General features: G+C 39.8%; 1 protein-coding gene across 3 annotated transcripts; it reads right to left on the bottom strand.

Annotated features, from left to right (window-relative positions):
- Positions 1-553: 553 nt before the first annotated feature.
- On the bottom strand, positions 554-23,544 carry LOC709981 (uncharacterized). 3 transcript variants are annotated; one of them, XM_077997889.1, is made up of 5 exons: positions 23,395-23,544; positions 14,684-14,781; positions 12,603-12,729; positions 11,973-12,068; positions 554-4,198 (listed from the first exon to the last, which is right to left on the bottom strand). In XM_077997889.1, exons 2-5 carry the CDS (start codon positions 14,696-14,698, stop codon positions 3,162-3,164), a joined length of 1,275 nt encoding a protein of 424 aa, XP_077854015.1. In that variant the 5' UTR covers positions 14,699-14,781; positions 23,395-23,544; the 3' UTR covers positions 554-3,161. The 3 variants fall into 3 exon arrangements, with proteins under 3 accessions (XP_077854015.1, XP_014983546.3, XP_077854018.1); XM_015128060.3 differs by having other exon boundaries at positions 14,684-14,763; XM_077997892.1 differs by having other exon boundaries at positions 1,212-4,198; positions 14,684-14,748.
- Between the last annotated feature and the right edge of the window lie 547 nt (positions 23,545-24,091).

Raw genomic sequence — 24,091 nt, 5'->3', positions numbered from 1 at the left:
GGTTTCTGGGATAATAAATTCAATGACATATTTTAGGCCTAAAACTTTACCACCTAAAATACTCATATCTAATATTTTAAAATAATGGGCATCCTTTGTTTACTGGCAAAAACAGCTGCCATTTCTTCCTATGCCTAATTAGTATAACTTACTAACAAAGTAAACATTATTTATGTTCATTTAGTTGTGGGACACCAAAAAGTTAATTTCTATAATGACCTTAATGTTACCTAATATGAATGAAAATGTGACAGAGGCTAGGAGATGGAGTGAATAAAAAGAGGGGAAATGTTCTTCAACATGTACCAAATTTCAATTAGGAGAAATAAGATTTAGTGATCAATTGCACAGAATGGTGACTGTAATAAATAATGTGTATTTCAAAACTGCTATAAAGACTATTTTCGATGTTTTCACCACAAAAATTATATGAAGCTATAAACATTAACTTGATTTAATCATTTTATAACATAAACATATATCAAAATATTACACTGTAGATAGATATATACTACTATTTTTCAATTAAAAATACAATTTTTTTTAAATTCAATTTTTCTTTTTCAATGAATCTTTGATTTCTTCACTTTAAACTCTTAGGTATTAAGCATACAAATGTTTAATGGCTTAGAATAGTACCTAACACATTATATGAGCCATACGCTAACTACTACTCCAAATTATCTTTTTCATAGCATTCTTCAAATACAAGATTATTCTGTATATCTTATTAAAATTTATTTTTCTGTCTTATCTAAATATTGATAAAAATAGAAGGTAGGGCATTTGCCTGTTTCATACATTCCAAAATCAAAGGGCAGTTTCACTAATTATTTTTACATTCAGTAACTCATTTGTCTCACACAGTAAACACAAATATTATGTAACAGAACTATACTCATATTCTTCATCCTAAAAATGGAGAAAATTTTGAGTTATTTGTTGATTGTAGTACAGGACTCATTCTCTATTTTTTCAAATTATTCCATGTCAAGTGCCTAGAGTAATTGCTCATGACATACTATGAAATAAAAAAATATTGATAGGGATGGATTACAAAGGAAACTGAAAAAACATCCTATGAATTGTTTCATTATACATATATATATATATATACACACACACACACACACACAAAAGAATATACTTATATCCATATAACAAAAAATTAATTAAAATCTTTTTAGATAGACTAGCTGTTATAAACTGCTTAAGTTGTACATTTCATAAACATTTAATGACAAACATCAATTTCTCACAAAAACTTCAAGCAGTAGAAGAGGTAACACTTCTTAATTCATCTATTAGCCAGTAATACCATAATACTCAAATGAGACAAAAGAATCACAAGATGACTATGAAACAACATCCTCTTTAAATATAGACACAGAAATTCCAAGAAATATTTAAAAAATGAATATAAAAAGGTATAAGAGTGATTACATACCATGACTAAGCAGGGTATTTTCACAATGCAATGTTGGTTTAATATGATACAATATTACTTGAACAAAGTAAAAATGTAATAATTTAAATAGAAAAAGCTTGATAAATTCAACACCTGTGAATGACAGAACATCAAGAAAACTATTAGAAGAAAACTTTTGAGACCTGCTAAAAGGCCTCTATGAAAACCCAAAATCGGCCAGGTGCAGTGGCTCACACCTGTAACCCAGAATTTTGGGAAGCTGAGGTGGAAAGACTGCATAAACTCAGGAGTTCAAGACCATTCTGGACAATATAGGGAGACCCCATCTTTACAAAATATTTAAAAAAAAATTATCTGGACATGGTGGTGCATGCCTGTTGTCCCAACTACTCAGGCAGTTAAGGTGGGAATATCACTTGAGCTTAAGAGGTTGAGGCTGCAGTGAGCCAAGATAGAAAACCCCACACCAAAAGCTAATATACTTAATGGTGAATGACTGGGGGCCTTATATGCAAGTTTGAAAACAGGACAAGAATTTCTACTTTCACCACTATTCACCATTGTACTGGAGATATGAGCCAGAAAATTATACTAGAAAAATCAACACAATTCTCCAGATTAGAAAAGAAGTGGAATAGTCTTTTATTGCCATAATGTTGTATTTTAAAAGTATAAGAAATTCATTAAAAATCTACTTGAGGCTGGGCACAGTGGCTCACGCCTGTAATCCCAGTACTTTGGGAGGCCGAGGCGGGCAGATCACAAGGTCAGGAGATGGAGACCATCCTGGCTAATATGGTGAAATGCCGTCTCTACTAAAAATACAAAAAATTAGCCAGGCGTGGTGGCAGGCACCTGTAGTCCCAGCTACTCGGGAGGCTGAGGCAGGAGAATGGCGTGAACCCGGGAGGCAGAGCTTGCAGTGAGCCGAGATCCGGCCACTGCACTCCAGCCTGGGTGACAGAGCGAGACTCCATCTCAAAAACAAAAACAAAGAAATTAAATAAATAGATAAATAAATAAATAAAAACCTACTTGAGCTAATAAAGTTCATCAATGCCACAAGATCAACATGCAAGGTTAGATAGTACTTTTATATCATAGCAATAAACAAAATAAGAATTAAATTAAAATTTCATTAATAGTATCCTAGAAAAAAAAATTAGAAACAAACTTAACAAAATAACTGCACATACTATACACTGAAAATTATTTAAAATGCTGAAAGAAATCAAAGAGCTGAATAAACTGAGATATACTCAATATTCAAAGATAACAATACTGAATTTGAAGATCAAAATACCCAACAAATTTATCTACAGATTCAATGCAAATTCCAATGTAGCTTTTCTTTAATAGAAATTGACAAGCTCTTCCTAAAATCCATATAAACATGTAAAGAAAATCAAACACACAAGAATTCTGAAAAACGATAACAAAATTCAGTAACTTACACTCCTGATATAAACTCTTACTACAATGTTACAGTAATTAAACAATATAGTACTGGCATAAGGATAGATTTATGTAGACCAAAAAAAAAAAACAGACGGAGAATTAAAGTTTCATTAATGAACAAATTAATCTGTGGTAAAATTATTTTTTTCTGTGAAAGGTGTTTTGACAGTCATTATATTTATAATTCTTTAGTTCAACATGAACTCTGATCCTGAGTAAGACATGAACAGGTATTAAAGGCTTTGCCACATTTTTTACATTTGTAGGATTTTTCTCAGGTATGAATTTTCTCATGTTCATTAAGGTCTGAGCAGTGGTTAAAGGTTTTGCCACATTCTTCAGATTTGTTGCATTTCTCTCTTGCATGAATTCTCTTATGGTTTGAAAGGCTTGAACAAGATATAAAGACTTTACCACATTCTTCACATTTATAGGGCTTCTCTCCAGTATGAATTCTTTTATGTTCAGTAAGGTGTGAGCACCGGTTAAAAGCTTTGCCACATTCTTCACATTTGTAGGGTTTCTCTCCAGTATGAATTCTCTTATGTTTAGTGAGGTTTGAACACTGGTTAAAGGCTTTGCCACATTCATCACATTTGTAGGGTTTCTCTCCAGTATGAATTCTTTTATGTAGAGTTAGGTATGAGAACCAGTTAAAGGCTTTGCCACATTCTTCACATTTATGGGGTTTCTCTCCAGTGTGAATTTTCTTATGTTTGGCATGGTTTGAACTGTGGTTAAAAGCTTTGCCACATTCTTCACATTTATAGAGTTTCTCTCCAGTATGAATTATAATGTGATTAGAAAGGTTTGTGAAGGATTTAAAGACTTTGCCACATTCTTTACATTTGAAATGTTTCTCTTCATTATGAACTGTCTTATGTTCAATAAAGCATGAGCAGTGCTTGAAGGCTTCCCCACATTGTCTACACTTGTAGGATTTCTCTGCAGTGTGGATTCTCTGAAGTGGAGTTAGAATTGAGGATATGTAAAAGGAACTGTCACATTCTTTACAGTTGGAAGATCTCTCTCCAGTATGTCTTATCTTATGTCTATTTAGATTTGATGGTTTACTAAAGACGTTCATGCATTTATTAAATTGAAAGATTTTGGTATGGGTAGTTGATAAAGACTGGTTAAGTCCATTATAACATTCTTTCTGCACCTTAGATTCACCCACCCTTTCCCAATCTTTCTTTAAGTCTAAATTCTCAGTGCCACAGCTTCCATATCTTCCCAGTATCACTTTTTGAAATGAATCTTTTATACCATGCTCTGGCAAGAGGTCTTGGGTGAAATGAGAAGAAACAGCTGAAAAAAATTAAAATAACATATTATCCAATTTACTGGACTTCGGTGAATATAATCTAAAAAGATAATGTATGAAATTATACTAAACACATTAGCGAGATAACATAATAAAATACTACAGGCCCTGATTTTTTCATGAACATAATCTAACAAAAATATACTGAACAAAATGTCTTTGTGAGAACTCTAGAAACCATATTAAAAGCCACAGACAAGAAGGAAAGCTTGTTACATTTACCCACCACAACTCTTTCTTCCCCTCAATACAGCATAATGACTTCAGGAATAAACTCCCAACTCCTAGCTTCTCCTTCAGTAGAAACAGTAGTGGCACATATGCCCATACTTTTGATGGAATTTCCAAAGACTAGTTTCTGTCTCCCATGACCCAAAGTGCTGATAGGAATAGTGGTAGAATAGAACCAACCTTTGAATTATAGGTTGGTTCTGCTGAGACCAAAGGTAAATAATTGTTATAGCAGCAGAGAAGCTGCAGTACCACAGACAGACAACAGATTTAGCAAATAATTGATTAGAGAAGAAGAAAGAAAGAAAGAAGAAACAAGGGTAAACCTCTTTAACTGGAAATTAAACACAAAATTCCAGAGAACATACATCCTGAGAATAGGTTTGAGAGGCTCATGGAAACCCTAACCTGAGTCACTTGGTGTCAGACTACCCAGGACAAGGCCATTTTATAAAGATTTTGACAGGTGGATTTTAGTGCCCAAATCTCAACCAAAGATTGCTACATATACATTAGGATAACATGGCTCAATCAAAAAATAAATAAATAAATAAATATCCAGAAATCAACCCTAAAGAAATGGAGACATATAAGTTACCTGAAAATTTTGAGATAACCATCTGAATAATGGCCAATGAGTAAAATGGGAAAACACATGAAATTAAGAAAATGAGAAAAGTATAAAAAGAAATAGAAATTGTTAGGTTGAGGAATAAAAGAAAAAACCCTGACAAATTCTCAAATGTAAAAAAATAAAGAAGCTCAACACATTTCAAATACGATAAACACAGACAGACCCATAACAAGATACATTATAAGCAGTTTCAAAAGATTACAGATGAGAAGAGAATCTCAAAAACAGAAAGGGAAAAGCAATGTGTCATCTATAAGCATGCTTCTGTGAGACTACCAGAGCATAGTTGTTTCATATATCATCATTCTAGTACTACAGAAATTTTTGTGTATGGGATCACAGGGCACACAGAGAAAATAGGAAATCTGCCCTACTTGAAGAAACAAATCTCTAGAAACTGACCCTTAAAAAAGGGAGATTTTTGCATGTTTTTGACAAAGAATTTACAGTAATCATCTTAAACATGTTCAATGACCAAAAGTAGAACACATATAGATAACTATACAAAATCAGGCTGGGCATGGTGACAAGAGCAATATGGTTTACATAAAGTAAAATACTCTGCTTATTCATTTAAAAATAAATCCTGGCTATGTACAGAGGCTCACACCTGGAATTCCAGCTTTTGGAAGGCTGAGGTGGGAGAACTGCTTGATACCAAGAGTTCAAGACCAGCTTGAGTAACACAGTGAGGCTGTCTCTACAATTTTTTTTTTTAATTAGCCAGGCATGGTGGTATACGCCTATAGTCCCAGCTACTTAGAAGGCTGAGGTGGAAGGATCACTTGAGCTCAGGAGTTTGAAGCTACAGTGAGCTATGATCATACTGCTGCATACCACCAGCCTGGATGACAGAGTGAAACCCTGTTTTTTGTTTAAAAAAAACAAAACAAAACAGAAAAACCATGCATGAGGAAAATAATACATCAACAAAGAGATTTAAAAAAAAAAAAAACTATAAAAAAGAACCCAACTAAGCTGGGTGTGGTGGCTCACGCCTGTAATCCCAGCATGTTGGGAGGCTGAGGCAGGTGAATCACAAGGTCAGGAGTTCAAGACCAGTCTGGCCAACATGGTGAAACCCCATCTCTACTAAAAATACAAAAAAATTAGCCGGACATAATGGCAGGCGCCTGTAATCTCAGCTACTCGGGAGGCTGAAGCAGGAGAATTGCTTGAACCTGGGATGCAGAGGTTGCAGTGAGCAGAGATCACTCCATTGCACTCCAGCCTGGGCAACAGAGCAAGCCTTTGTCTCAAAAAAACAAAAACAAAAACAAAAACCTAACTAAAATTGTTGAGCTGGAAAATACACTCTGTTGAAAAATTTACTAAAGAGCTAAAACAGCAGACTTAATGAGGCAGAAAAAACATCAGCCAATTGAAGACATATCATTTATAAATATTGAGTTGTATGTAACATTTAAAAATGGAAAAAAATGAAGATGAAATATTGGACGTAATGGAAACTATTCAGTAGACCAATAAAAAGATACCAAGAAGATATAGGTGAAAAGTGGTAAGTTATTTTTTTAAAAAAGGGGGTGGTGCTGAGAACTTCTAAAATTTCAATGAGATAAAACCAAAAATATTACTAAGGATACTTGATCTAAAAGAAATTTACTTTCAAAAATAAGTGAAAAATAGGCTTCCAAGATAAACAAAAGCTGAGAATGTTTGCTGCTACTAGTACGGTCCTACAAGAAATGATAAAAGCAGTCCATTATGTTGAACAGTAAAATGATGCTGGACAACATCATAAATTCATATGAAAATATAAAGCTGTTAAAGGTAAATATATACACAGATATAGAATTGCCAAATGTTACATAAAACCAAAAATTTTGTACAATGTGAAAAACAACATAAATCTCCATAAATCTATTAATAAATGCACAATATAAAATGATATAATTTTTGACATTAATATCAAATGGGGGATATAAAGATAAATAATTCTCATACTCAATTGTAGGGAAGTTATGAGATAGATTATCAGAACTTTAAGAAGTTTTATGAACTGTCCATTTCTCAAGGTGATCACAAAGAAAGTACTTATAGAAGTAATGCAAAAGAAAATGAGAAAAGAATCAAAGCATGTCACTACACAGTCAACAAAACAAAAAGGAAGGCAGTGAGAGAGGTGAGAGAGGAAATGAGGGACAACGTATCTACAAGGAACAGAAAACAATTACAAACAAGATTGTAATAGTACTGTCATTTCCTTTAGGAATTATTTTAAATATAAATGGATTAAATTCCTTAATGAAAAGAAAATGGCTGAATGGATTAAGAACAAACAAGATTCTAAAATATGCTGTATACAACAGACTCAACTGTAGCTCTAAAGGAGTCAAATTGGCTGGAAGAATGAAAAAAATATATTCCATGAAAATAGTAACTACAATTGGGTGGTGTGGCCACAATTATACAAGATACATTTTAAATTAAAAACTGTCACACAAGACAAAGATTGATATAATGGTAAAATAGGCCCATTTACCAAAAATCTAACAGTTTTATATACACACACTACACACACACACATACATACATATATATATGTGTATATATATATGTGTGTGTGTGTATGTGTATATATGGAGCAATATTTGCTGCCACATATACGAAGTGAATATTGACGGAAATGACGTAAGAAATACACAGCAACACAATTGTAGACTTCAAGATTCCACTTTCAATAATGAATAGAAAAATCACATAGAATATCAATAAGAAAACAGAAAATTTAAGGATTATAGACTAATTAGACCTAACAGACATGTACAGAATTCTCCAGGAAAAAAGGCAGAATACACAATATTATCAATTGTGTATTCATTCTGTTAGGACACATAACAACTTACCAAATTTAAGACTGAAACCAAACAATGTATTTTTTCCTAACCAAATCCAAAATATGTAGAAATTAAACACACTGTTGAACATATTCTTGCTCAAGGGTCAGATGATTTTTTGTTAAGATATCAGTACTGGCCGGGCATGGTGGCTCACACCTGTAATCCCAGCACTCTGGGAGGCCGAGGCGGGTGGATAACGAGGTCAGGTCAGGAGATGGAGACGATCCTGACTAAAACGATGAAACCCTGTCTCTACTAAAAACACAAAAAAATTAGCTGGGTGTGGTGGCGGGCACCTGTAGTCCCAGCTACTCAGGAGGCTGAGGCAGGAGAATGGCGTAAACCCGGGAGGCAGAGCTTGCAGTGAGTCGAGATCGTGCTACTGCACTCCAGCGTGGGTGACAGACTGAGACTCCGTCTCAAAAAAAAAAGGTATCAGTACCAACAGTGATATACAAATTCAACGTAATCTCTATCAAAATCCCAATGGTACTTTTTTTGCAGAAATATTTTCCAAATCCTAAAATTTGCTTAGAAACTATGACTAGCTAAACACCATTTCAAAAAAAGAAAAGGATGGGTATGGTGACTTATGCTTGTAATTCTAGCACTTTGGGAGGTAAACATGAGAGGATCACTTGAGGCCAGGAGTTTGAAGTCAGATTGAACCCTGCCTCTATTATTAAAACAAAAACAACAACAACAACAACAACAACAAAAACTATAAAATAAAAAGAAGAGGAGGCTTTACACTTCCTGGTTTAAACATATTACACAAAGCTATAAAAAGATAAACATTGATAAATAATGAAATAGAAGAGAGAACCTAGATATAAACCCTTTGTATACAATTGAATGATCTTCCACAAGGTTGCTATGACCATACAATAGGGAAAGGAGACTCTTCAACAAATCATGTTGAAAACTGAGTATCTACATGAAAAAAATTAAGTTGGACCCTTCCTTTGCATTATATGCAAACAATATTTTAAAAGGATTCAACGCTTAAATGTGAAAATATAACAAAACTCTCAGGAGAAAATATCGAGGAGATCATGACATTGGTCTTTGCACTGTTTTCTTGGATATGATGTCAAATGCATAAGCAACAAAGAACAAAAAAAACTAAACTACGCAAACTTCAGAATTTCTGAACATTAAAGGAAACAACTAGTGGAGTGAAAATGCCACCTTAAAAATGGATGAAAATATTTACCTATTAGATATTTGATAGGAGTTAATGTACAGAATGTATCTCTCCTAAAACTCAGCCCCCAAAAAATAATAATTTGATTTAAAAATGGACAAAGGATTGAACTGACTTTTCTTTAAAAGATAATACTCAAATGGACAACAGGCACTTGAAAGAATGCTGAAAATTACTAATTTGTAGAGAACTGCAAAGCAAAATCACAATGAGGTATCACCTCACATCCATCAAAATGGTCACTATTAAAAACGAACAGAGCCGGGCACAGTGGCTCATACCTGTAATCCCAGCATTTTGGGAGGCTGAGGCGGGTGAATCACATGAGGCCAGGAGTTCGAGACTAGTCTGGCCAACATGGTGAAACCCCATCTCTACCAAAAACACAAAAATTAACCGGGCATGGTGGTGCATGCCTGTAATCCCAGCTACTCAGGAGGCTGAGGCACAAGAATCACTTGAACCCAGGAAGCAGAGGTTGCAGTGAGCTGAGATTGCGCCACTGCATTCCTACCTGGGTGACAGAGTAAGACTCTGTCTGGAAAAAAAAAAAAAAAGACTAACAGAAACTAATCCGTCAAGGACGTGGCGAAATGGAAACCTGTGTGAACTGTTGATGAAAAAATATGACAACAGTCACTATTAAAAATATGACACAGCCACTATTAAAAACCAGTATAGAGATTCCTCAAAACACTAAAAATGGAATTATCATATAATCCAGCAATCCCATTTCTGAGTATATATTCAAAGTATGCAACTCAGAACCTAGAAGATATATTGCAGCATTATTCACAAAAGCCAAAATGCAGAATCAACCCTGATGTCCCCCAACTGATGAATAAAAATAAATGTGGCATATACATAAAATTGAGATTATTTAGCCTTAAAGAAGGAAATATTGTATGATAAGGATAAAGCTTGAGAATATTATGTTAACTGAAATAAGCCAGTACAAGTACTGACAAAGGTGTGAAGAAAAATAAATTCCATATATTGTTGCTGTGCTGTAAACTGATAGAGTCATTAGCAAAACCAGTATGGAGGTTCTTAATTAAAAAATGAAAAAGTAAAACTACCATATAATTCATCCATCCCACTTCTGTGTAAATAACCAAAAGAAATAAAATAATTATCTCAAAAGAAAAAAAAAAACTATACCCTCATGTTCACTGCAACATTTTTTCACAATTGCCAAGATATGAAAACAACCCAAATGTCTGCAGACACTAAAAATAAAAGTACACACACACACACACACACACACACTCCAGAATATTATTCAGTCATTACAAATAATAAAATCCTGCCATTTCAACAACATGGATGAACATGGAGGAAATTATGCTAAGTGAAATAAGCCAGGCACAGAAAGAAAAATACTGCATAATCTCTCTTATAAGGGGAATCAAAAAGGGTTGAACTCATAGAAGCAGAGAGTACAAAGATGATTGCCAGAGGCTGGAGGCAGCGAAAATAGGGAGCTGTTGTTCAAAGAGTACAACTTTCCATTATAAGATAAATACATTTTGGGGATCTAGTGTATAGCATTATGACTGTAGTTCATAATAGTGTTCTGTATGCTTAAAATTTGCTAAGATAGTTGCATCAAATCATCACATTGTACACAACACTTACACAATTTTTATTTGTGAAAAAATCCACATTACACACATGTACATATATACACAAATGTATACACACCAACATATATATGAATAACAGTTCCGATCATAGCAAACAAAATTATAAAATTATAGTTATTATAAACTAAGGTAGCAAGTGGAAGTTAAATATATGCTTAGCACTGCTCTAAGCTACCCAAATACATAGCATATTTAAGAAATCTAGGAAGTTGATATGGTTTGGCTGTGCTCCCACCCAAATCTCGACTTAAATTGTATCTCCCAGAATTCCCACATGCAGGGGGAGGTAATTGAATCATGGGGGTCGGTGTTTCCCGGGCTATTCTCATGATAGTAAGTCTCATGAGATCTGATGGCTTTCTCAGGAGTTTTGCTTCTTCCTCATTTTCTCTTGCTGCTGCCATGCATTTAGCCTCCCGCCATGATTCTGAGGCCTCCCCAGCCATGTGGAAATAGTAAGTCCAGCTAAACCTCTTTTTCTTCCCAGTTTCAGGTATGTCTTTGTTAGCAGTGTGAAAACCAACTAATACAGAAGTGAATAGATACACTAAACTATACTACAATTGAGAATTTTGGGCAGAGTTTAAATTATCAATCTCAGTTTATACTAAAACAATAAATGTTTAATAAAAAATAACAGTTTCTTACATTTAGGGAGATGTCTAGTGTTCTTATAAAATTACGGAGTATAAATTTCTATAGACTGACATTTAAAACCTCTCTAGAATGGGAAATCACACAGCAGAAAACACGTAACATCTGTTCTAGTGTTCCTGGGATTCGGAGCCAAATCCCACTCCTCTCACACACCTTAGACATAATGCAAAAAGGGAACTTAAAAAATAGTTTAACACACAGCTTTTCAAAAATACAGATATTCCTGTGTCCCCAAAGCAATGGAAGAACAATCAGATCATATGGTGTGTTCCAAGCTATGAAGACGACTTTGGCTCTCACTGTCATCTTGAAGAAAGATCACTGAAGGGAAAGCAGAGCCCTAAAAGAATTTCAGAGCATGGGACAGAGGCGTTGCTTTGTGAGAGCAAGGGAAAGAAACGCAGGCTTCTCAGAAACCATTTCCATTGGAGCAGAGCTTCCCAAACCACGTTTTAAGGTCTGGCTTCCTCCTTGATCTTTGAACCTCTCATCTGTATCATCTACTTCATTTACTCCACCTACCTGGGTGTCTGCCTATTGTCTCATGTTTCTTCACATTCCACGGCTCATTCCTTTGCTCTAGACAGGTGATCAGGTCTGGCTTAGAGACAGCAATACCTGTTTTATTTAAAAAAAATTTTTTTTAAAAGGACCTGTTTTATTTTTTAAAAAGTAGCATGACTCTTGCTTGGATTCTCTAATTACCAACCTAGTACTGTGCTCAGTAGAGAAATGAGGAAATAGCAGATTCTAGAAAATTAATCCCAAAATACTATTTCCTCACAGAACCTTTAGAATATTTAGAAAGTATTTTAAATTTGTGAGTCCCTAGCTTCACTACCTATTGCTACTAAATCAAAAATTGGTGGTAGTAACTGGATTTTTTAGGGTGTAGCAACACTATTTTATGCCACGAAATTTCTGGAATTACCACCACTAGAGTATGCACATCACCTCAAGAAAGGAAAGATAATGTCAAGATAAAATACCTTCAAGATTATTTTCTTCTACACCAACAAATCCCCAAGTTTTCCTTGAAAGCAGAAATCTGAAACTCATTCATGCAAAGCAGAAATTCCCAAAAATATTCTACAACGAAGGAAATAAAATCTTTAGCGTAAAATAGAAATTGTGCATTGAAGTGATCCTCACCCAGAGAGACCAGGTTTCTGTAGTTTTCTAACATCACGTCCCTATACAGATTCTGCTGAGCCGGGTCCAGATAGCTCCACTCCTCCGGAGAGAATTCTATGGCCACATCCCTGAATATCAACAGTCCCTGGAAAAGAGAAAACACATACTTATCAAGTGGCCATGGGTAGAGTTCTTAATTTGATTCCAGGCACAAAGAGAGACAGAGAGAACTAGTTCTTACTTACACAAGAGACTGAAATGATCAAATAATTGTAAACACAGAAATATTCTCTAACGTATTCTCTTAATTCTGAAGAAAGAGGATGGCATAAGCTCCACATAACCAGTGTAGATATTCTACTCTCGTGAATAATACAGTATAAAATTAAGGGTATCAACACAGGCACATATATTTTTTTTCCTGCTATATTCACATCACACAGGATAAGTTGTAAATATTTCTCATATGTAGATTCATCAGAAGGTACCCCTCAAATTTTAATGTGTACACAATAAACTAGAGATCTTCTTCTTAAAATGCAGGTTCTGATCCAGACCTAGGGTGAAGCCTGAGTTTCTGAATTTCTAAGTGGGCTATACAGTGATGCCACTGTATCTGGGCCAAGGAAAATATTCTTTCGAACATGCAGGAAGTGGCAGAGCCTGTGTTTATTTCAGTTTATCTAACCAATAAACACGAGAGCCTTCATTTTCCAAAGCAAGCTATAAGCAAGGAGAATCTAAAAAGAAAGAAGAGCTTCCCAATTAAATGTGATGGCTTATTTATATCAGTCAGTAAATCTCCCCAAGGTATTAAATAATAATGAGAAAAATAACTCTATAGTGCCAAAAATCTGACAGAGAGCACCTTAACAAGTAAACAAAATTAACATCAACTATAATAGGATAAATTGACATCAAGGATGTCAAGGATAAAATGACATCAAGGATCATCAAGGACACAACATCACTGCTCTGATATTATTGGCCACAAAAATAGTAAATTACAATCTGAATCTAATCATGTAGAAACATCTGGTTTTTTGTTTTGTGTTTTTGAGACAGTCTTGCTCTGTTGCTCAGGCTGGAGTGCAATGGTGCAATCTCGGCTCGCTGCAACCTCTGCCTCCTGGGTTCGAGGGATTCTCCCACCTCAGCCTCCCAAGTAGCTGGGACTACAGGCGCACGTCACCACGCCCAGTTAATTTTTGTATTTTTAGTAGAGATGGGGTTTCACCATGGTAGCCAGGCTGGTCTTGAACTCCTGACCTCAAGTGATCTGCCCATCTTGGCCTCCCAAAGTGCTGGGATTACAGGTATGAGCCACAGTGTCTGGCCAGAAACATCAATAGGACCTGGTGTGTGATGATCCCCTTCCTGTGTCCAAGTGATCTCATTGTTCAATTCCCACCTATGAGTGAGAACATGCGGTGTTTGGCTTTCTGTTCTTGCGATAGTTTGCTGAGAATGATGGTTTCCAGTTGCATCAGAAACATCAGTTTTATGCAAAGTTCAAGCTATAGATATTTCCCTGGTTCTTCAATCTATAATAGTGTTTTTCAATAGTGTTTCTTTAGCATCCTAGACAGCAAGTGTCTTCTAATTATTCTCTTTTCAGAACTTTAAGTTATTCCAGGCAATGAATGCCATCCTCTTTAAATGTCTCTTTTCTTAATTCTGTTCTACATAGAGATGATGGAGCATGTGGATGAAATCTAAACAGTACATGGTCCCCTTCTTCATTGACACCCCAAGACCCAGACCCATTCCCAGGGGTAATCCTGGGGATCCACACTTTCCCATGTTGATATGTCACAGAACATTTCAATACTGCCCATCATACATTAATGGTAAGATTTGGTCATGACATATAAGAAGCCTGGATGGAGACAATGGAGAGAAGGTTCTGGTACACAGGAGGAAGGATTTTACAGAGGTCCTTGATTATCAATCATAAGAAAAAGCCGGGGGGGGAAGTAGTTGGAAAGAAACACATTAGGCAGGTACATCAGAAGTACAGAAATAAAGGTTTGCAAGTTCTAAACACATAACGTCCCAGAAGAAAAGAGGACACATCCCCTGAACCCAGACACATTCACCTGAGAACCAGCCATTTCTTCCTCTTCTTCCTTCTTCTCTGGGATTCCTTCTCAGGTGAGATTATCTGGACAAATCACACCTGCATTTGAGAATATGCCTTTAAAGGTGTCAGCACAACCCTTTCAACTGCAACCAGCACACCTACAGGTAGAAGTGCAGAAAAGGGAATACTCCCCTATTCTTTGTCACAGGAGAGAGGAAAAATGAGCTACCACATAAAGACCAAAAATTTCCTGCCTTCAGGTGATCTCCCCTGCCATGAACTCTAGCAATTTCTGGTACAGCAAAGGAAATATGGACCTTGGTGACCTACCCCTATCCAACCCAAGTAGAGCCCTCTGACCTCCTTTTGGAACTCAAGTCTCGTGACTGTATCTGGGAGCCCTCAAGCTTGACTCTCATCTCACCTGAGGATCGTTGGGGGGCACTTACTTAAAACAACAATTATGCTTCCATTCAGACCACAGACAGGATCTTTGGAGAGGGCACATGTGATGGTAGTTCTCTAAACTGGCTATTTGATTCTAATTGGAAGCCTGGGCTGAGAACCACATAGCTGAATACTGTCTCTCAGGCTTCAATGTACATAGAAATAATCTGGTATTCTAATTTGGTATTCCAGGCCCCATTCTAAGTAATGTGTTTCCGCAGGTGTGAAAGGGGTCTGCAAATTGGCTTCTATAACAAGTCTTCTGATACTGTTCCCCCGGACTCCTTATCAGCAGCACTCAGCGAGAGAAGGTAAACACAGCACAAACTCCCTTGTACCCAACACTGGTATCACAACAGAAATGCTTTGGCCGGGCGCAGTGGCTTCCGCCTGTAATGCCAGCACTTTGGGAGGCCGAGGCAGGCGGATCACCTAAGGTCGGGAGTTCAAGACCAGCCTGCACTGGGAGAACAACATGGACACGGGCATTAATGCAATGTTCCATAATCCCCAGGAGTTACATGAAGGGCCCAGCTGTTCTTTATCTGTTTCTCCATCACTGAGTTTTAGAAAGAAAATATATAGAATAAAAGCCAAATACAGACAGATGGGAGAGATACAGAAAGAAGGGGTTAAATGTAGTTGACAAGGATTTTTCGTTGTCGTGTTTGTATTTACTTTCTTATAAGTAGGAACTACTGGATCTGCAGGAATGAAAAACAATTTGATCTGCAGGAATGAACAGGTTGCTGAGTGGCATGTCTCCAGCAGCACTGGTCTCAACGAAAAACAAAGGTCCTCAATCACACAGTTCTTTGTTCTCATTTATCTGCTTTTGGATTTGGGAAAATTGTGAGCACCTCCTCTGGAGAGAGCACAGGAACCACCATGCAAAACTCTGATGTCCTCTAATGAATTCTGTGCGGGAGATTTCAGGGTGGGAGAAGGCCTGGGAAGCAGGTTGATCTGGCAGAGTGGGGCCAAGAAGCAGGCCCTCAGCTTCTCATCTTTATGCATCTGGGTACTATCGGTTCTGTTTTTCCTAAGCCTGCCCAACAGACAGTTGACTCCCAGAGTTTGTGTAATTTTAACCAATTTTAGCCACTTCCTCGTCTATTTTATAAGATGCAGTAACGACCAATTTAACCAACACCCGTCGAGCTTTCTAGGACAAATACATTAGAAACTAAATATTTATTCTTGGCAAGCAAAATGCAATAGAAACAAAGATAATAACCACTCTTTTGTCCATGGATAGCCCTTCAGATGGCAACACCAGAACTCACAAAAGAACAAGAAAACAGAAGTGGCCCCAGTGAAGCCACAATCCCCTGTATACCTCCCTACCTCCCTTCCTTGTACTGACCACAGGAGGCTGAATTCCACCGTTTATCCACTGGCTCTAGACTGAAAGTGCCTGGTTGGTAAGGATCCATGACTGTGTCATGTTTTTGTAACGGCCATATGAAATGGAAGCAACTGGTTTATCAGTTTGAGTCTCGAGATCTCCTCCTTGTTTTTTCCCCAATACCAAGAAACTGGAGCCAGTCCCATCTGGATATCAATCAAAGAGATTCCTTTTGTGATGGGGGGGAAGAAGAAACATGCATGACTCATTTCTCTTCCTCTGAGATGGAAGCAGCTTTGTTTATTTATTTATTTTTAATGGAAAAAGAAAACAGGAAAAAAGCCTACAGCATCCAGTATTCCCAGGCCTGACCTTGCTTAGCTTCCAAGACGAGATGAGACTGGGCATGTTCAGAGCGGTACGGCCATAGACTGGAAGCAGATTTAGACCTTTTCGTCAGCCTGACCTTAGTCCGCACTAATGTTTAAAGACCCCCTGGCACCTGTGACAGGGTCCTCAGTGACCCTGGGCTCATGTCCCCGTGGTCATCTAGGCTGACAGGGTCCTCAGTGACCCTGGGCTCATGTCCCCGTGGTCATCTAGGCAAGAGAGATTTCGGCTGATTCTGTGGGGCAAAAATGGAAAACAGGCCAGCACGGTGGCTCACAACTGTAATCCCAGCACTTTGGGAGGCTGAGGTGGGCGGATCACCTGAGATCAGGAGTTCGAGACCATCCTGGCCAACATGGTGAAACTCTGTCTCTATTAAAACACAAAAAAATTAGCTGGGCGTGGTGGCAGGCACCTGTAATCCCAGCTACTCGGGAGGCTGAGGCAGGAGAATTGCTTTAACTCAGGAGGCAGAGGTTGCAATGAGCTGAGATCACCCCACTGCACTCCAGCCTGGGTGACAGAATGAGACTCTATCTCAAAACAAAACAAAACAAAAAACACACAAAACTGCCATGGTGGAGTGGCAGATTCTTAATCCAGAGGAGATATCACCTGTCCCTAATTAGCTAAATCTTGAGTAAGAGAAAGGACAACAGTGCTTCCATATGACACTTTACAGGTGAGTGTGACTGTGACCATGGCTCTGCCTATTTTGTGGCCCTAACCTCATCCTGCTGAGGTTCTTGTTTACATTTACAGATTCTGTCACTAGGCTCTTTTTTTTTTTAAATGGAGTTTCACTCCTGTTGCCCAGGCTAGAGTGCAATGGCGCAATCTCGGCTCAACGCAACCTCTGCCTCCCGGGTTCAAGCGATTCTCTTGCCTCAGCCTCCCGAGTAGCTGGGATTACAGGCATGCACTACCACCCTAGCTAATTTTGTATTTTTAGTAGAGATGGGGTTTCTCCATGTTGGTCAGGCTGGTCTTGAACTCCCGACCTCAGGTGATCTGCCCACCTTGGCCACCAGGCTCTTTTTATACCAAGAGCTACTTACACAACTGTAACAGGTCACTGGACTTGGAAAACTCAAAGGGTGCCACTCTGAAACTGGGGCTTTAAGACGTCTGTGTCAGCACAGTGGCTCATGCCTGTAATCCCAGCACTTGGGAGGCCAAGGCAAGAGGACAGCATAAAGCCAGGAGTTCGAGACCATCCAGGGCCACAGAAGTGAGATCTCACCTCTACAAAAAATAAAAAATAAAATTTGCCATGTGGTGTGGTGTGTCCCTTTAGTTCTCGCTGTTGAGGAAGGAGGATCACTTGAGCCCAGAAGTTTGAGGCTGCAGTAAGCTATGAATGTGCCACTGCACTCTAGCCTGAGTGAAAAGAATGAAACCATGTCTCAAAAAATAAAATAAAGTAAATAAGGCCAGGCGCGGTGGCTCAAGCCTGTAATCCCAGCACTTTGGGAGGCCGAGACGGGCGGATCACGAGGTCAGGAGTTCGAGACCATCCTGGCTAACACGGTGAAACCCCGTCTCTACTAAAAAATATGAAAAAAACTAGCCAGGCGAGGTGGCGGGCACCTGTAGTCCCGGCTACTCGGGAGGAGTATGGCGTAAAAACCCGGGAGGCGGAGCTTGCAGTGAGCTGAGATCCGGCCACTGCACTCCAGCCTGGGCGACACAGCGAGACTCCGTCTCAAAAAAAAAAAAAAGTAAATAAAAGCTTTAAAAAAGGGGAGAAGAGCAAAATTTATTCTCCTATTTTCTGGTGGGGGAATTAAGCCTCTTATTTCTAGCTGCTCTCAGTATAAAGAGCTCCTTTCATGTTTGGGGTGTACAGACACCTGCAGGGGGTGCTCCCCAGGAAGAAGTAACTGGGCTTTCAATGACCTGCCACAGCCCAGGTTCCCCGGGAAGAACTAACTGGGCTTTCAATGACCTGCCACAGCCCAGGTTCCCCGGGAAGAAGTAACTGGGCTTTCAATGACTTGCCACAGCCCAGGTTCCCCAGGAAGAAGTAACTGGGCCTTCAGTGACTTTCCACAGCTAAGTCAAGGGCCATCGTCTTGGACTCATGGATATCTGAACTCCAGTAGGTCTAGATTCAGGCACTTGAGGGTTAGCCTTGGACAAACTGCATATCAAAGAGGGTTTGTAGGAAAGAAAAAAATAGAAAAGTGCTAGCAAGTACCCATGTTAAGTACTCAGCGCAGGGTTAGTGAAGAAGTGGTTTGTGCCTACAGGTACTGGCCCAAGTGGGGCTATGCTCCAGCTCACTCCTGTGTCCATGCAGGCAGATGAGATGACGGTCATATCATCCAAAAGCCTGGGTGGCTGGAGACCAGGTTGCTGGGGGCGGGGATAGGCCAGGAGTCTTCCAGGCACCTGTGTGGGTTTTCTACGGGAAACTAGAAGCAAAGGTGCTGTGACGGGATTCCTGAGGGTGAAGCCTTGTTCTGGGAGGGATATGGCCATGTCAGTGCCTAGTGGGTAGGTTTGCAAGGGGGTGAAAATCGTGTAGTGGCAGCAGAGTAAAGAGGGGGGTCTGTCTTCAGAACTCTGCTTCTAAGTCCTCAGTCCTGTCTGATCCTGAGAGGAAAGCTGGAATCCCAGGAGAATGTGCAATGTGCGTGCAGCATAACAGAGCTTCCCAATCCTGGGACACCCTGAGATGCCTCCAGCCCAGGCCGCTGTGATGTCTTGTCTTTTTTTTTTTTTTTTTTTTTGAGACAGAGTGTCACTCTGTTGCCCAGGCTGGAGTGCAGTGGCGCAATCTGGGCTCACTGCAAGCTCCGCCTCCCAGGTTCACCCATTCTCCAGCTTCAGCCTCCCAAGTAACTGGGACTACAGGCGTCCGCCACCACGCCCAGCTAATTTTTTGTATTTTTAGTAGACATGGGGTTTCACCATGTTAGCCAGGATGGTCTCAATCTCCTGACCTCGTGATCTGCCCGCCTCCGCCTCCCAAAGTGCTGGGATTACAGGCTGTGATGTCTTTTTTTCTGACACCAAATGTGTGGAGTTTGCTGAACACCAACCAATTCTCCAACACCAACAGGGTGTCCAAAAACTCAATTCTGACACCACCCAAAGTGAGCACAGGACCCACAGGTTCAGGACTCAGTCCCACAACACTGCCCCCACGGCAGGGGCCAGTCACACGTCCCTGGGGGCCCACCAATACTTTTGGGCTACTGCCTATATATCAGAAACTCCCATCACCCACTCCTCAAGTTCAATAATTTGATAGAGCTATTCGCAGAACTCAGCAAAGCACTGTACTTATGTTTACCAGTTTACTGTAAAAGACACAACTCAGGAACAGTCAAATGGAAGAGCTGAATATGGCAATGGAAAGTCATGGGGGAAGATGGAGCGGGTAAATACAGCTGTGATTAATGAAATCCTTCAGCTCTGTGTTCTCCAAGAATAGCTTAATAAAAAGCAACACCCCTCTCATTGTAACTTCGATGAAGTTCCTTCTTATACCTATCACGAGGCCAGGCACAGACTCTCAAATTCCCATTTTTTCCCCCTATAAACAGTCAGCTGAACAATTTTGTCTTCAGTTGTTAGAACAAAATACTTATTAACCAAACTGCTTAAGATTCTCTCCTCCCAGGCCCCTGAATTTGTACCACCCTCTGCTTGAGCTAACATACAGCTCCTATTTACGCCCCTCCTAAGGCTGATTTGGGAGTCGAACTTTCTCTGATTTAGGATCTGATTTGCCACCCTGTATCTTGTCCTCTCACTCTCACCTTTGTACTCTGGTTTGTTCCTCCAAATGAAAGCAAGTCCTTGTCTGCCTTACCCTTTGAGATCCTGGAAGATATCATACTTGGTGCTTTCCCTCTGTTGTAATACTCCTTTAGAATTAAGTAACTTCTTACCTAAATGTGAATTTGTTTTATTTGACAAAGTCTAGAAACAGTCCCAGAACAATAACAATTCCATCCTCAGAAAGAGCCTCCAGACTCCTTCCATTCCGACTCCAACAGCATCCGCCTGTGGATCCCAGCTCTCCAGGGCTATACAGCTCCTGTCGGTATGAAGTGCTCCTTTCATGCTGGGGTGTGCAGGCTGGGACACCTGCAGGGGAGGCTCCCCAGGAAGAACTAACTGGGCCTTCAATGACCTCCTTTTGCAGGCTCAAGATTGGCCTTAGCTTAGAGTCACTAGGCTCCGACTTCTATTTCCCAGTCCGGGTTACTTAGTTGTAAATGAGAAAATGCCCAGTGTTTGAAGGATCCAGCAAAATCACTCAAACAGAATGTTTATTTAAGAGAATAAAATTAAAAGGCACTTACATTGTATACCTCAATAGAAAAAGCAAAACTATCAGTTTCAGACAATAAACATGTCACATTATTTCAATAATTCAAATTATTCAGTAAACAATCACATATGAGCATATCTAGGAGATGCCAAGTCCTATCTTCTAAAATTCAGTATTAAACTCAGACATCTAGATAACAGAGATACCAACTCCACAAGTCCTCCACCCTGCAAAAAAGAGGAACTCATATTTTGACGAATCAATGTAATTCACAAATTAATCTACTATTTTTTTGTGGAAATGTATTCATTTCCTATAGCCATACTGGAAGAGGATTTTCCCTATTACTTTCCCTGGTAGCATTCCCACAGGTAAGTCCTGGGATTCTGTTTAAAATCACCCCCTAAAAAAGGACAGGCCTGACAAACTCACTACACTCACTCTAGTGAAGAAAAAGGTAAATCAGAATTTTTAACAAGTGAATATTTGACTATATATTTAATGTCTTTTCTGAAATCCACCTCTTAAACATTTTCTTACCTTTGAAGCTCTACTGCTAAAATGCAATTGACAGTTAATAAAAAAACTAAGCTTGAAATAAGTGAAAAAAATTTGTCAAGGTGTAAAACCCAGGAAGTGGCAATGCTGACAAATCTGACTCAAGCACCAAGTCAGGCCATCCTATCACTTGGGACATTCCTCTGTTTCCATACTGCTCCCTGAACTGCTCACTGACCACCTTCCCCCCTTGCCCAGGAGCCACCACACTGTGCCCCAAGTGGTTTGACTCTGCAGATTCTTGCACCCCCTCACTGGAGTGGGTTTTCCTTGTCCTTTGGAACAGTTTTTTCCCCTTCACAAGTCTGAGAGAACCCAGATGTCAGAAATCATTTCTGTCTTATCTTCTCAATATCAGCATCCAACTGGCTGACCAGCAATGTGTCTCCAAGGAACAGAAGCTGGAGTTGGGTGAAGACAATCTGCATATCCTAAGGGGTTAGCTTTGTAACTGATGGGTAGAACCAGCTTCCTCTCAGCCCCAGGGCATCCATCTGCTCCCTTAAGAGGCTCCACCTCCATCACTGAGGCTGTCCTCTGGGAGGAAAGGAACAAGGTGCTAATGGTCACTAAACATGCCTTGAGACAGTCCTGGGTCACCCGCAGACAATTATGAAACCTAGGCACAGAAAAAGACAGGAGGGTGGCTCAGGACACATGACCTTGTACAATTTCCAAAGCAGAACCTCAAACCAAAGACATTCCGATAAGGTGTCTGTGCCTGAGGAAGATAAAAGAAGAGACGCAAATTTTTTTAAAGCAGTGTGTCAGGGGATTCTTCTCTGCTCACATAAAACGTTTACAAACAGAAAACAGATGTCTAAAAAAGTGCCATCCAATGCTTTGTGAAAAAATGATTAAAATACTGTGTGTGAAATGTACAATAAGGGACAAATAGGCTGGGGGGACAGGATGGTGGATGTGAGACCCTGCTTGTTACACATTTGGAAACGCAGTGGAAAACCAGTCCCCCTCTGGAGTGTTTAAAATAATTAACTAGCAGTCAGTTAGACTGAAGTAGCACTAGTACCATTGGTTCCTAAGGAAAAAAATCCAGCTCAAATACATGTCTTGTAAATTACTACCTTAGGGGGAAACGATATTCAGGTTGAACCAACCGCAAACCTCCAATTAACCTCTCATTACATAATCAGGAAATTTCCACCTGGACAGTCCAAATGAGGCGACTCCACAACTGTCACTGTAATTTCTGAATTTGGTTCGCTTCCTCATGCCCCTTACAAAAGCCTTTGCTCCAAGCACCCACAAAACATGACTGGGCGCTCTGCACTGATGAACAGCTCTTTGCTCAAATAATCTCTTTAACGTTAAAACCTTGACTCCCTTTTCATTTTTACCAGGAGAAGGGAGGCCTGGAACCCCAGGCCCCACAGCTCCTCCCACGCAGTGGCTCCTCCTGGGTCCGGGCGCTCCCCAGGCCCCTGCCGCCGCCACCGCACAGCTGCCAGCCAGGGCCCGGGCCGGGCGGAAGTCGAGCACAGATGCGGACCGGACGCCGGGTGAGGCTGGCGGAAGCCCACATCCTGAGGCCAGGGGAAGCTGGGGCCGGGTCCAGCGGGGTCTCGAGTCTGCAGACTCCGGAGGGAGCTGTGGGGAGGCCTGGGGCCGCCACAGCCAGTTCCAACCCGTTTCCATCAGCCCCCTGCCCACCTCGGGACCTCGCCCACATACTCACCATTTCCCAGCTTCCCGGGTGTCCAGGCTTCTTAGCTATGGATCTCCTGATACTTGCAGGGCAAAGGGCAAGAGGCTGTGGCGGCCACCCGGGCTTCCCAGCGCCGAGCACGCCGAGCACAGAAGACCCAGCTAGTGCTGCAGAGAGAGACGAAGGCCCCGCCAGATCCCGGAAGCCGCGCCCTTCTGTCCGGCTGCGCGCCTGATTGGACGGTTCCTGCGTCAGCGCCCCTGATTGGGTAGGGCTCCAGGCCCCGCCCCTCAGTCGCTGAGTGACGGAGGACGTGATCGGACGCTGGGCTGAAGGCGACGAAGTGACGGGTTCTTGGCTGCAGGCTTTTCTTGCGGGGCTTCCTGCTTGTGGCCCAGCCCAGGGGTATTTTGTATAAGGTTATATCCATTTATAAATAATATGTATGTTATTCACAAATGAAAACAATATAATGGCAATGATTTTAACGTTTCAGATTTTATGACCTTTCTGGCCTCTGGTAGTTTGATCAGGCAGCCTGAAATTTCAAAAAGGAGGCAATCCTTTAAGAAATGAAATGTAAGCCACGTGTGAATTTTAAATTTCCTAATAACCACCTTTTAAACATTAGAAGTAACCGGTGAAACTGATTGTAATAATTTAACCCAATATATTCAAAATATTATCATTTAAATGTATGATCAATATATTAATGAACTATATAATT

Source organism: Macaca mulatta, chromosome 1, assembly GCF_049350105.2.
Source record: "Macaca mulatta isolate MMU2019108-1 chromosome 1, T2T-MMU8v2.0, whole genome shotgun sequence".
NCBI classification, from domain to species: domain Eukaryota; kingdom Metazoa; phylum Chordata; class Mammalia; order Primates; family Cercopithecidae; genus Macaca; species Macaca mulatta.
The sequence above is the reverse complement of the archived record's forward strand: the minus strand, read 5'-3'. Positions and strand labels throughout refer to the sequence as shown.